The sequence below is a fragment of the Pelophylax lessonae genome (genome assembly GCF_965119305.1).
Source record: "Pelophylax lessonae genome assembly, chromosome: 1".
Taxonomy (NCBI): domain Eukaryota; kingdom Metazoa; phylum Chordata; class Amphibia; order Anura; family Ranidae; genus Pelophylax; species Pelophylax lessonae.
Genome location: NC_138768.1, coordinates 569,451,159 through 569,465,302, shown reverse-complemented (window position 1 = coordinate 569,465,302; position 14,144 = coordinate 569,451,159). Strand labels below are relative to the sequence as shown.

The window sequence follows — 14,144 nt, the reverse complement described above, 5'->3', positions numbered from 1 at the left end:
GATTCTCGCAATCTATAAGATTATTTGAATGATTGTATTTGTGTTCGTTTTGATGCAAAACTTTAAAAATGATAAAAAAATGAAAATAAAAAAAAAAAGTATAACCATGTTCTGGTCTTAACACGAGTACAGTCATGGTAGTTTTCATAGTATACGGATCTCAGTATAAAGAACACCACTGACTTGCTTTTCAAATCGGATTGCTGTTCATGCCTTAGGTTACAAAAGTGTTACAAGTTTGCAAGCTTAAAAAAAAAAAAAAAATTGAATCGGGAAAGAGCTGCTACAACTAATTTTAATTGGATTTCTCACTAAAAGTGAATCTGTAAATCATTGTTCTACACAGTCTGGCATCCCAGGCTTGGAAAAAGCTTTGAGGGGGGGTACTGGACAGGAAGCGGACTGTGAGAGAAAGTTCATAATGGTCAGGGAAGATATATATATATATATATATATATATATATATATATATATATATATATATATATATATATGTGTGTGGCACTAAAAAACTAGGGAGACCATTTTTAAAGAGTACTCTAATGTAGACAGCACAAACACCATGCTGCTGCATCCCCTACTGAACCGAGAGATAACTATGAAATTTAAAGCGCTCTCAAATTTCCCTACTTTGTTTCATATGTACCTTAAAATGTTGTGAAAACACTTTTCAGGCTTTTTACTTTTATCGTTAAAAAAAAAAAAAAATGTGAATTTAAAAAATGGTGGATTTTACTATTTCTACCTTTTTTTTTTTTACTACCAAGTTTAGTATAATGCAGATCTAGGAATTCTGTTAAGCCAACACTGAAGCACAGAACTCAGATCAAATGCTGAGTAACCTGTTGCAAGAGCAGGAACATGGAAACTTAAAAAGCACCTGAACAGGATGCAGGATTAGAGACACAATGATATACAAATTAGATGAACATACTAGCACATAAAAAGTGTTTATGATGGGGAAGAAAGTGTAGGAAAAAACATGACCACTTTGTGAGGTCGCTGTTCGGTTACCTACCTACAAAAAAAATTAAGAAGGGGGGGGGGGGAGCGGCCTACTGCAAAAAAACATGCACATATGGCATGACCCAAGAGACAAGAAACACTAAAAGTTAACATACAGCCACTATAAAGAATAATGAGATCACAAACATAATGCAAATATTTCAGGAGAAACTCTGAAACATGCTCAAATTATAGACATTATGCAGACACAATAAGCAATCTTGTCAGCATATTTAATCAAGTACAGAAATCCATAAGGCAGGAACTTTGTGGGAGGAACTTTAAAGGAAATCTCCTACATGATCCCCCTTAGCTAAGTTTCTAATACTACTGAATATTTGAAGTTCGATTTAAAAGTATGGCATAATGAAAAATTTGCCTAACCATTTATATATTGGGAAAAATGAGAACCGATTGTTTGGCAATGTCAATTGAATTGAAGAGAAAAAAAAATAGCTATTCAGCTAAAAAAAAAAAAAAAAAAAAAAAAATTTAGCTAATCAGATTATTAAAGGTCTGCCTGAACAAAAATAATAATTGTGGCTTTAAGTGGAATGTGGGGAAGCTCTCTTTACCTACCAATTTCATATATTTCCAGCAGGCACTGCTAACAAACTCTTTGCCCCCTTTTCATAGCCATTATGGTAAATCTCCCTCAACCCACTGAGGTTTCTGTCCTTTTCACATTACAGAAATGTAACCACTTGAGTGTCCAGTGCTTTCTTTTTTAAAATGGTGCTGAAAAAGTGGCTATTTGTCTCAGCACCGGAAACCAGCATTTTCCTGCAGGCCCCAACAAGGTTGTCAGTGCCAGCTGGTGTCCAACATTAAACCCTGGAGCAGCTCCAAAGCTTGCCATGCTTCTCCAGACAGCTCCATAGGCATGTGCTGCAGAAGCAAAGGTGTTTACATCTGTTGCAGCTCTGTGCAGCCTCCCTCTACAGCAATAGTTCACCGCTGATTGCAGCCAGCAATCGATTAATAGGCGTTCTCTGCTTTTGCATAGGGATGGGGGGGGATGGGAGCTGTATCTGGGTAGTGGTGACCCCCTTTCCCCCCTTATGACAAATAGGCTGCAACACTGACCAGTGTATTCTAAAAGCAGAGTAGTCTAGCTGAACTCTCCGCTGTCAGAATACAATGACACAATGGGGAGGATTCCAGCGTCCACCTCATATGTGTGGATGGGTTAATCTGTTCAGTATTTTCACTAAACGAAAAAAAAAAAAAAAAAAACAAGCCACGAATGGCCACCTTAAGGGTCCTTTCATATGGGCGTCTAGCGGCAAACTCCGTTTTGCTCAGCGAGGGATGGATTTGCCGATCCCCGCTGAGCAGGCAGATGACAAGGTCCATCTCTGCTCGATGTGCAGAGAGGGACCTGTCAGAGCCCCGCTATCCTCTATGGGGAGATCGGATGAAATCGGACCACCTGCCCGTTTTTATCAGATTCGCCAGACGGATGGAAAATAGGGTTACCATCCGTCTGGATTTCACGGACAGGATCAGATGTAAATGGAAAAGAGAAATTTAGGGGAGATATTTTATCAAGAGGGCCACAAACATAAGAAGCCAAAATGGTCATTCAGTCAGCCTATACACACTTAAAACTTTAATCTCAGTTTTGGATGGGTTTTACCTTCAAGTGTATGAGTAACCAAAATCATGTACAGCTACTATTACCACTATTGTTTCTGAAGCAAATTTGGCATGTAGAGACCCAACGCTTTTGTATATCTTTGATTAAACGATTGAGACACATTGCCTCTAAGCAGTAAATATAACATTAGAAGAAGGTGCAAGAGGAAAAAGAAAAACAGGTCTCTTTTTCCTAAAGAAGAAAAAAAGTCTAATGTTACAACTAACCTTTACTTCTAACAGGAAGGCTTGTAGACACACTTGCTGGAGGTTTGTCTGGCTCCTGGGGTGGGACAACCATTGGCAGTGCCTGCATTGGTACACGAGGTGCCTAAAAGCATTAAATATGCAAAGACTACTTTTAGGTAAAAGGAAGAAATGAAATCATACTTAGAAATACCCACATTGTCTTACATTTGCCAAAAAAATTCTCAGAGAAAAAAAAAAAAAAAAGAAGATGACAGTACATTTTTCAGTAAGCAGGTGACAGTACTTTTAAGCAGTACTTTCTGTTCTAGAGTCACCTCTCACAAGTGTGGTCTTCAGGCATCACCGCAGAGGAAACAATACCTTAGCACTAGCTTGTTTGACAATGACTGCTCCATTGTTATGGGCCAGGTAGAAATAGTAAGAATATGCTTCCTAAACCTTAATTTAAAAAAAGGGTGGTGATCCATTAAGGATGGTAAATGTACATTTATTTCACTCACTACAAAATAGCTGTAATTTTACAATCTCAAATTTATGTTTTTAAACAAAGTAGTAACTTATGGACTGGGTTAATATTTTAGGAATTAAGACATATATTACCCGGTTTAAATCATGAGAGGGTGGGGTGAACTGTGTAACGTCAGGAGGGGGAGCAGAGAGGAGGTTATTGGGATAATCCAACAGGTAGCAAACCACACTGGTGTGACCTCCTTTGGCAGCTTCAATTAGCATTGTAGAACCATCCTGCACAAAAGAAAAAAAAAAAAAAAGTCATTAGCATAAAGACAGTGTATTCATGAACTGCAAATAGTACTGAACTATTTTCTTATATTGTGCTGCACCAAAACATTTTGAAAAAGTCTACCAGATTTAAAACTGATGTATATCTTAGTAAAACCAACCTGGTACGGATATGAAAAAGAAGCGTACTGTATGTTTTAGAATTGCCAATGAAAATAGCATTTAAGTATCAATCTGACTGGCTGCCCTTCAATAATACCAACAGTTCTTACAACTCTGATAAGGCTTGGTAAGATTTACTTCCTGATGGAACAGAGCTGGCCTTCCCCTTTTAACACCCCGCTCCTCACAACTGACCAAAGACTAATAGGTGGTTCAACTTGCCAATAGAAAGGATTGGTAAGATGATAGAGCAGATCACATTTCAAGTAGTCAGATTTATATTAGAGCTCCTTGTGACTTAGGGCTCTTAGTAGTGTTCCTAAAGGGGTCTAAAAGCACTAACTGCATTTTTTCTGCAGCTTGTCTAACATGTCATAGTAACTGATATGTGAAATTATAAGAGTAGGGAAAAATTTACCTTTAATCTGTGCGTTGGATCAGCACCATGGGCCAAAAGTAACTCTACCACAGCCAAATGTCCTCCAGCACAGGCAAGAGACAACACCGTGTGATCATTGTTCAGTGTTGTCCGATTGACATTCGCACCTTAGACAGAATCAAAGTGAGTGAATCAATCAGCAGAGCAATACTAGTTTCTGTTGTGTTTTTAAGCATTAACAAGCAGACATGAAAAATGACAAAGTATACCAATCATACACAAGATGCTACTTTTAATATGCTAGCCACTAATACACAGACTATTTTGCATATTTTACAAGGACAAAGAAAAAAAAAATCTAACTTACTCAAGGCACATTACGTGCCGTTTTCATAAAAGTTTTAACGTTAACAGAAGCCAACCTACATTAGACAAGTTTTCTAGTTTAAGTATACACATATAAGGGTAAGAAGGGATAAAAGGCTTTTTCTAACTAGATGAAAAAGTATATAATGGCAAAGTAGCAGTGGTAAATACAATATTGTCTATGTCACTGAAGGTACTGAGCACCCCTATAACTACTTAATGTAAGAGATAGCTAAACAATCTCTAGATTGGGTGTGGCTCAAGAGAAAACTAGGCAAAAAAAGGACATGGAGGGGGGGCGTGGCCTGAAGCGCGATGGAGTAGGACGCACTGACTGAGAGCTCCGCCGGCATCATCCTTTCTCCGTGATCCTGATAGTTACTAGACCCGGTTCTTACCTTCCTTTGACCCTGGTCCCCTCCTGGAGTTTGTGGCAGTATGTCTCCCCCCGAGTAAAAAGTCTGAGGCGGCCGCGAAGCTGGAGAAATTTCGGCACTCGGCCAAGGGAGCGCTGTCGGAAGATGGCACCGGCCAGCCCGGACCGCCGGATGTTCCCGCCGCCACGCTGGCTCAGATCCTAGATGCCATCTCTAACTGCCAGGCGACGCTGACCGCCAAGATCGAGGAGGTGAAGGTAGATGTGTCCCTTATTGGCCAAGATCTACAGCGGCTGCGTGACCGGGTGTCCGAGACCGAACGCCGCTTGGGACATGTGGAGGACGCGGTTCCCCCCTGCAGGCATCCTCTGATCAGGCTGAGCGCCATATTGCCCAGCTCCTCGCCAAGCAGGACGATCTGGAGAACCGGATGCGCCGCAATAACTTGCGGTTTGTCGGCCTTCCAGAGGGTGCTTCTCCAGCTGTCTTTTTAGAGAATCTGCTTGTTACTACGTACGGCCGTGAGCCCTTCTCCCAATCCTTCGTGGTGTAGCGAGCTCATCGAGTGCCTGCCAAACCACCGCCCCCAGGGGCACCTGCTCGTGTGCTTATTGCCAAGTTTCTCAACTACAGGGATCGGGGTGCTATTCTCCCCTTGGCTCGTGATAAGGGGAATATCCCTCACCTCAACACCCAGGTACTTGCCTTCCCTGATTTTTCCGCGGAGGTCCAGAGACGCCGAGGCAAGTTTACCGATGTCAAACGAAAATTGCGTGCTCGCAATTTGAAATACGCTATGCTGTTCCTGGCCCGGCTTCGTGTGGTTGGTGAAGACAGGGTACACTTTTTTGAAGATCCAGATGAGGCTATGATGTGGCTGGACAGACCGAGACCTGCCTAGGGTGTGAGTACTTTCCATGTGTGCCCCGTTTTCTGCTCTGCCAAGCCTGCATTCCCTTGTTACTGGCCCCTGGAAGAACTGGCCCTTTAACGTTGGGAGCCTGTGTACCTGGCCTTGTATGGCCCTCCTATGTGCCTTGGCTTCCCCTTCTTCCCCTTGTGTTCTGCCGCTTTGATCCTACTGCCTACTGTTATTTTTCCATTGGACCGGGTCTGGATGGACTGTTTTTTTTTTTTTTTTTTTGAAGGAACTCCTTCAGACTGCCGTGCGGCTCCCCTCTCTTACCTGATCGGCTCCTGGATGTTATGTCCCCGGGGAGTTGATTGCCGGTTGCATCACCTATGCTCTTTTTGACCTTCAGAGATAGGTTGTCCCCCCTTTACATGACAACCATGCTGCTGTTATTGGTTCTATTATCTGTTCTTTCATGCTTGGTACCCCAGCTGTGGTCGAGTTCGGTTTTTAGGCCGCTCTGCCATGGCTGGTGCAATTTTTGTCATGTTTATGCAACTGTTTTGGGATGTATGCTCGCACAAGTTGGGGTCCGTGCAGAGCTGGGTGGGTCGGGGTTCTATTTTCTGTGGGTTTTTCTTTTTTGTGTACTGCATACGCTATTTGTCTTTTGCTGCTATATTTGTTTTTTATGTTTTTTTGGAGCTGCTCTTGTATTTCCTGTATGCCTCTATTAGGGGGATTTTTTTTACTGTTCTATGGACTAGTCCCCAGCTGTATGGTTCTGCGGGCTTGGTCTCCACTGATGCCTATTTCCCCTGCGAAATATGATTTTCTCCCTTTTGCCATGGCTCCCCTGAAGCTGCTACTTTGGAACGTCCGTGGTGCTAGGGACAAAGTTAAACGCACCGCCCTTTTCACTTTTCTAAAAGCCCAAACTGCTGATATTATAGTGTTGGTTGAAACGCATGCCACAGGCTCCCTGGTCCGAGCCCTCAGGAAACCTTGGGTGGGGTGGGCGTATCATACTACATATAGTTCACATTCCTGTGGTGTTTCGGTTCTGGTGGCCAAATCCCTCCCCTTTGCCATCTGCTCGGTGGAGACCGATCCGCAGGGTCGCTATGTATTGCTTTGTGCTACTATTGCTGGGTCCCCTATTTTGTTGTTGGCCTATTATATACCTCCCGTTCACTGGTGCAAGTTTGGCGCCGGGTCTGGATTATTTGGCCCGACACCCCTCGATACCCGATGCGTGGTTGGGGGATTTCAACGCGACAATTGATCCTGCCTTGGACAGGGTTGGCTCAGATACCTCCGTGCCTTGCTCGGGCAGACTGACTCGATTCGGTCGGGTTATGGCTCAATTTTCCCTGATTGATACGTGGCGCCACTTGTATCCGGAACGGAGGGCCTATTCCTGCTTTTCCGCATCACATGCTATGTCCCGCTTAGATTATGTCTTTGTATCTGCCCGACTCACTCCTCAATTACGGGCAGCGGGTTTCTGCCCTCGCATCTTGTCGGATCACGCCCCTTACTGGGTGGTCCTCGATGTATTGTCGAGGCCTTGACGCGGTAATTGGCGTCTCAATCCGTTCTGGCTCACCGTGCTCCCGGACTCGGCAGCCATGGAGGCGGAGTGGGATTCTTTTTTTGTGACCAATGACGGTACCTCAGATTCTCCAACGGTGTGGGATGCGTTTAAGTCGCATGCTCGTTTACATTTGTACGAATGCATTTCTAAATTTAAAAGGCAGTCCCAAGCCCCCTTTACGCAGGTGCTGGAGGAGTTGACCTCTTTGGAGGATCAATATGCCCGTGCGCCGTCCCCAGAGGCTCTTGATAGGCTCCGTTTGCAGACGCGGGTGACTGAGCAGCTTAGTTATGAGAGGGCCCGACACAAACTGTTTTTTTGCCAAGCAGCGTATATTTGAGCAAGGTGAGCGCCCAGGTAGGCTGCTGGCCTATCTGGCGCATCTGGACGCTCGCCCCCCCGTTGTGATTTCCTTGGCTGCCCCAGATGGCTCTCAGGTCAGTGATGCTGCTATGGTCGCCCGGATGTTTGCTGATTTTTTTCGCGACACTTATTCCTCTAGGGTAGCGTATGAACCCCCTGAACTAGCCGCTCTACTGGCTGACCTTCTGCTCCCTCAGTTGTCGGTGGATCAGGTGGAGGCCTTGGAGGCCCCCCTCACCGCTGAAGAGGTGCAAGCTGCCATTTCTAGCTTTGCCCGTTGTAAGGCCCCTGGCCTTGACGGGCTCCCCACCGAATTCTACGCGCATTTTTCCTCTGCCCTTGTCCCTCGACTCCTTGCCCTATCTCAGACAATTTTTGAGGAGGGGGCTCTCCCCGACTCTATGCGCGAGGCTCTTATTGTGCTGCTTCCTAAGCCGGGGAAGGATCTACTCGATCCTGAATCGTACAGGCCCATCTCGCTGTTGCAGGCCGATGTCAAAATTTGGGCTAAGGTTTTGGCTCTCCGCCTGAACAAAGTGATCCTCACGTTGATACACTCTGATCAGACGGGTTTTGTGCCCACGAAAAACACAGCGTACAACACTAGGTGACTGTTTATGAATCTCCAGGCCTCCCATGTTCACATCGGTTCTCGAGTAGTGGTCTCGCTGGATGCGGCAAAGGCCTTTGATTCCGTTGAATGGAATTACTTATGGTGTTGTCTTCGCTCCTTTGGTTTTGGCCCGCGCTTCATCCGGTGGTTGACCATCCTCTACAATGCCCCACGGGCACGCGTATTGGCGAATGGTTGGACCTCGGGCGAGTTTCCCCTCTTTTGGGGCACTCGTCAGGGATGCCCCATTTCTCCTTTACTGGACGCTCATGCGGTTGAACCGCTAGCGGAGGCACTTCACTCCCATCCGGGGGTGGAGGGTGTCTGTGCTGGCCCTTTGGTGGAGAAGGTCAGTCTATATGCAGACGACATGCTCCTGTACCTTTCCGATGCAGGTCCTTCCCTGGCCGCGGCTTTGCAGATTATAGAGCGCTTTGGGCGGTTTTCTGGCTTGCGCATTAACTGGGAAAAGTCCCAGGTCCTTCCCATGGATATTTTCCCCCCTACATTAGAGCAGGCCTCCCTGCCCTTGAAACGGGTTGCCGCCATTAAGTACCTTGGTATTTATATCTCCCGGGTTCCCTCGGATTATATCTCCCTCAATGTAGAACCTCTCATCGCTCTTTTTAAGACTAAACTGCAGACTTGGGCTAGGCTTCCTCTGGGGGTGATGGGGCGCATAGGGCTCCTAAAGATGATACTGTTGCCTAAAGTGCTGTATGTGCTGTGGCATTGCCCGGTTTACATTCCCCTCCGTTACTTTAAGGTCCTAGAGTCTCTATGGAATTCTTTCATTTGGGGTTCGGCTAGGCGTAAGTTGTCCTCGCGGGTGCTTAGGCTCCCGACCTCCCTGGGGGGGGGACTTGCTGTCCCAGACCTCCCATCATACTACCTGGCTGCTCAGCTTTCCCATTTTTACCATCTAGACAAACAAGACAATCTGAGGTATCGCCTTTTGGTCTGCAAGGACCCTGTGTCTACTGTCCCACACCCACACCCGTTCTGTGACCTCTTCCGGGGGCTGGCGGGATCCCCCCGGTTCCCCCTGCGTGGAGGCCTGTTACATCAGTATAAAAGTCTGGGATCTGGCGCTGCGGAGGGTGGGGGGTGACGGTCTGCATGCTGACACACCGCTGTGGTTTAACAGGTCCCTTCCTGAACTTTTGCAATTGCCTGACCCGGGTGCTTGGATATCTAGGGGCGTCTTCCTGCTCTCCCATGTATCACATCGGGGATCGGTGAAAACTTATAGCCAGCTGAAGCAGGAATTCAACCTTCCATGTTTTTTCGGTATATGCAGCTCCGTCATGCCCTGCGCTCCCAGTTTCATGGGGGTTGCCCTTCGGGGGAGTCGTTGGATTTGGCTAGAGTCCTGATGCACACAGATCATCGTGGCCTCATTACGATGATATACGATATGCTGGTGACCCCTGCTGCCACTAAGCTCGCTTAAGACTTAAAAATTAGGTGGGAGCCGTTGCTGGGGGAGGTTGCGGATGAGGATTGGGGAGATGTCTTACTGTGTGCCAAATCTGCTTCCCCCAAAATGTCTGACTGTTTCACTCAAGCCTGTATCCTTCATCGAGCGTACCTTACCCCTGAACGTCTGGCCCGCTTTTGCTCTACCCGGACATCTCAGTGTCCCAAATGTCTGCAGTCGATTGGCACGTTTGATCACCTCTTGTGGCAATGTCCGAGCGTGCGGGGATACTGGGCACAAGTGGTCCAGTTCCTCCACGATCGGATGGGTGCTCCTGTGTCTCTCAACCCTAGAATGTGCCTTTTGGGGCTTTTTTCAGATGAGGATTTAGACAAACACACGGTTAACTTTTTGCAAGAAACGCTCTTTTTAGCTCGTAAAATCCTGGCTCGAGTGTGGATCAAGCAGGCTGTACCCACTCTGGCGACTTGGATTAAAGAAGTTAATGACACTTTCCCGTATAAGAAAATAATCTATATTAATAGGGGCTGCCCTGGGAAATACAATAAAGTTTGGGACAGGTGGTTGAACTCTTCCACTACTTGTATTTATTAGGCTCTGGTGTGTAGCTTTTATGGCAGCTGTGTGGTTTTAGTTTTCTCTGCTATGCTCCATATTGTTTCTCCCTTGTTTTCTTTTTTTTTGCTTATATACTATGATTATTTGTCTTCTTGATTGCATTGTATTCTTGCATCCCACTGTGATTGATGTTGTTACTGCAGCCAATTTTCTTGATGTCTGTAATTTGCATTTCTTTTGGTACACAAATAAAGTGGTTTTGATTTATAAAAAAAAAAAAAAAAAAAGGACATGGAAAGCCTGTGTTGCATTTCCAGACCTAAACATGTGGTCCCTTTTACCCTGCTTTAACCACTGCTAATCCAAACGAACAAGTCATTGCATTTAAATGAGTGTAACCTACTCAACATCCAGATGCTTCAGTAATAGATAGTAATTTTTTTTTTTAAACATTTTCGCATTTGGGGTGAAGAAATAAACAAAAATGCCAATAATATTGAAATAAGTCTGGTGTTTTCCATAAGGGTGCTATCTATGTGGAACTATGGCAAAAAGCTAAATGTGAGCAACCACAAACACAAAAAGTGCCATTATCACAAAAGATCTACTGACAAGGGCTCAAATCATTTAACAGACCTTAAAAATCAAATCGAAACTATAAACTTTTATAGTAAAAAGTAAACAGAAAAGAGGTAATGTGGATGCATTTATAAACAATATAATACCTTTACTTATGAGGAATTGAACAGTACAGACATGACCAGCTCTTGCAGCTTTCATCAAGGGGGTCCTCCCGCCTTCAGATTCATGCTCCTTAAACACATAGCAATAAAACTTAGGAAATGTTTGATGGTCTAGTAATATGAACTAACAACAAAAGGAAATCGCTTACCAAGTCAGCACCAGCTTGAAGCAGCACATCTGCCACATCTGTATGCCCATTTTCACAAGCATATGTCAGAGCTGTGTCACCTGTTGCAGTTGTTGCATGAACATTAGCTCCTGCAGAACAAGAGCAGCCATTTCAATAAACAATATATGAAAAAAACGTACACCCCAATACATGACAATCATAAGTAGCATTTTTTTCCGGTCAATTAAAGCAGAACTGTTGCTTGGAAATTGCAATTTAAAGAGTGCATGCATGCAAACTTGTAAAACTAGGTGTCTCGCAGCTTTTCCAGGTCTTCCTGCTATTGTGCAGGCACAATGAAGGACCTTGATTCTCCATGGCTAATTGGTTTCAGCTCTGCTGGCTGAACAGCTCACAGGCCACACCCCCATCTTATGCTCCTGTACTTGTATGAGAGACAGAGACCACTGTTTCAAAGAAAGTGTGGAACCTACCAGTCCTTCCTGTGAGAGAATGATTATATCAGTTTCTTCAGATGGTGGCAGCCCTTCATCACCTTCTACTACTCATGCTGATTACAGAGTAAGAGGTAAGATGGCAAATGTATCATTTGAAAAAAATGGATAATGTAAAAAGTAATAAAAAAAATTAAAATAGATTTGCATGTATGAACATTTTTAAGCTTGCAATTTCAGTGGATTTAAAAAAAATTAATAACAAAAAAAATCTAATTACGATTTAAACATTGCTTTTATTATTAAAATAAAAATTGTGCAACATACCTGCTGCAAGCAAATATTTCACCAACTCTAAGTGACCCTCTTGTGCAGCTTCCATCAAAGGAGTGGAACATCCAAGCTCTATATCTGCACCAGCTTTAATAAGGAAATCTGCTACCTCCAGAAAACCTCCACAACATGCCAAGGTGAGGGCGGTCTCTTGAGTCTCCTCTGTCTGCGCATTAATGTTTGCACCTTTAAAAAACAATTGCAACATTAATACATTGAAAACACTTAAATTGAATGCTAATTCACACATGCAAATCTTTGCTCTGCTTTGATAATCTTACATACAATTGTTCATGTGACATTTTTCGTTTTGACACTAGAACCAAAACTTTTTACAAGAGTGGAGTGCTAAACCTCTTTTATTTGCATATAATAGGCTGCCCAATGAAGAGAAATTATTTCACTTGCGGTCACCAGGACACAGACGGCTATAAAAAAAAAAACACTTATTTGCAGAACACTATCAAATTTTGCTATTTTCTACAAAACAGAAATCCATGTTTTTACCATAACCAGAAAAAGCAAAAAAACTGGCAAGATCACCAAACACCAGGAAAATATATTTAGGCATATGCCATTAATGCTCACCTTGACCAAGCAACAGTGCAACCATTTCCTCATGTCCTTCTCGTGCAGCTTCCATAAGAGGTGTATAGCCTTCATCATTCACCTCTTCCAGGTTAGCACCTCGCTCTATTAGCAAAGCTGCCAGTTCTACATGACCACCACAAGCCGCAAGAGTCAGAGGAGACTCAAAAGAGTCAGCAGGCATATTCACCTGGGCTCCACTGTCAAGGAGGAGTCTAGCTACCTCTACATGGCCATCCTGTGTGTGAAATACAAAAAAGGAAATTGTTGTTGACACAAGCATGTTATGCAGGATAATGGGATTTAAGTACTCGCCATAAAATCTTTTCTTGGAGTCCAATGAGGGACACAGGAAACCTTTAACCTTAAGATTATAACACTGCCTACAAGTAGAATGGACACTAGCAGACAAAAACCACTGAAGGCCTCTACATTCACACTATGTGAAGTAAATTTTCCACGTCCGGTGACAGAACATACAGGAAGTAGACCTAGCATTATAGGAATCACAGACTCAGATGTTCGTTTATTAGTTCCCATATTCAAGCCCTGGTGTCACAAGGGTCACCAGAACTATTGTTCTAACTGGAAGATTTTCTCTCTATTAGTGTTCTAATGTCAACCCAAAATTTTGGATTTTCTTTTACTTTCACTTTTGAAGATAACTGTAAACATGACAAATAGAGAGTTAACTTCCCTAAGGCCCTGTTTAAACCTGAGCGTTTTTCAGCTCGTGAAACGCTCATCTCTAAAGTCTCAAAACGCCCAACAAGCAAAACCATATTCATTTCAATGGCCCCTGTTCACATACGAGCGTCTTGTCGTCTGAAGCTCAAAAAAGTACATGAGCTTCTTTTTTGGCAGATTACAAGCGTTTTTTGTTAGATGTCAATGCCTGCCTCCAAACACCTGCAAAAAACGCCTGAAACAGCCAAGTTTGGCTGTTTTGAATATAATAATTTAAAGTATAAGTTAACCTTTGGAATGTGTTACATGTTCCACCCGTATTGAGTGTGGAAAAAGTTAACATGTGCCAGCTCTTGCTGTCTCTCCCTCCGAACCCCCCTACCCTGTTGACAGTGAGTGGAGTTCTTCTCCTGCACCTGCTGTCACTTTTTGGAAAAAAAAACACTGTTGGGCTACACCTTCGCAGCCACTTCATTCATTCAGTTTCCTGTGAATGATCAAACTACAAGTACCACCTGAGAGCAGTGCTACAAATACCACTCCTCTCAAAGTGCAGTGGCATGTCCTCCAGCTTACAAAGACCGTACAGAGGCGCAGGCTAAAACCCGAAGGACATGTCTGTCTGCATATTGATGCTCTATTGTTTGCGGGTGCAATGCTTTCCAGGCTTTATTAATTTTTCCATGAAGGCGCACTTAGCCTTTATGCTAAACTTCAAACATAAATGAATGCATCCAGTTAGAAAATTGAGTTTTGAGCAATAAATTCTAACGAAAGCTTACAGTGCACCTTTACCCATATGTTTCTGTTCATCAACACTTTGTAGATACTCTTGTTTACATTAAATTTAACAAGTAACTCCACTTTTGTTGAGAAAAAAAAAAAAAACATTCCCCTCTATGATCTATGTACATTGCAAGGATTT

At 43.8% G+C, this 14,144-nt stretch overlaps 1 protein-coding gene across 4 annotated transcripts in view; it reads right to left on the bottom strand.

Annotated features, from left to right (window-relative positions):
• The window catches only part of ANKRD17 (ankyrin repeat domain 17), a 331,682-nt gene that overhangs the window by 195,694 nt on the left and 121,844 nt on the right, over positions 1 to 14,144 (bottom strand). For all 4 annotated transcript variants that reach the window (XM_082265183.1, XM_082265182.1, XM_082265185.1 and 1 more), the window contains exons 8-14: positions 12,533 to 12,770; positions 11,939 to 12,130; positions 11,196 to 11,305; positions 11,029 to 11,116; positions 4,175 to 4,302; positions 3,454 to 3,597; positions 2,872 to 2,974 (exon numbers count right to left, since the gene is read on the bottom strand). In XM_082265183.1, coding sequence (XP_082121309.1) covers positions 2,872 to 2,974; positions 3,454 to 3,597; positions 4,175 to 4,302; positions 11,029 to 11,116; positions 11,196 to 11,305; positions 11,939 to 12,130; positions 12,533 to 12,770 — 1,003 coding nt within the window. The remainder of the gene's footprint in view (positions 1 to 2,871; positions 2,975 to 3,453; positions 3,598 to 4,174; positions 4,303 to 11,028; positions 11,117 to 11,195; positions 11,306 to 11,938; positions 12,131 to 12,532; positions 12,771 to 14,144) is intronic.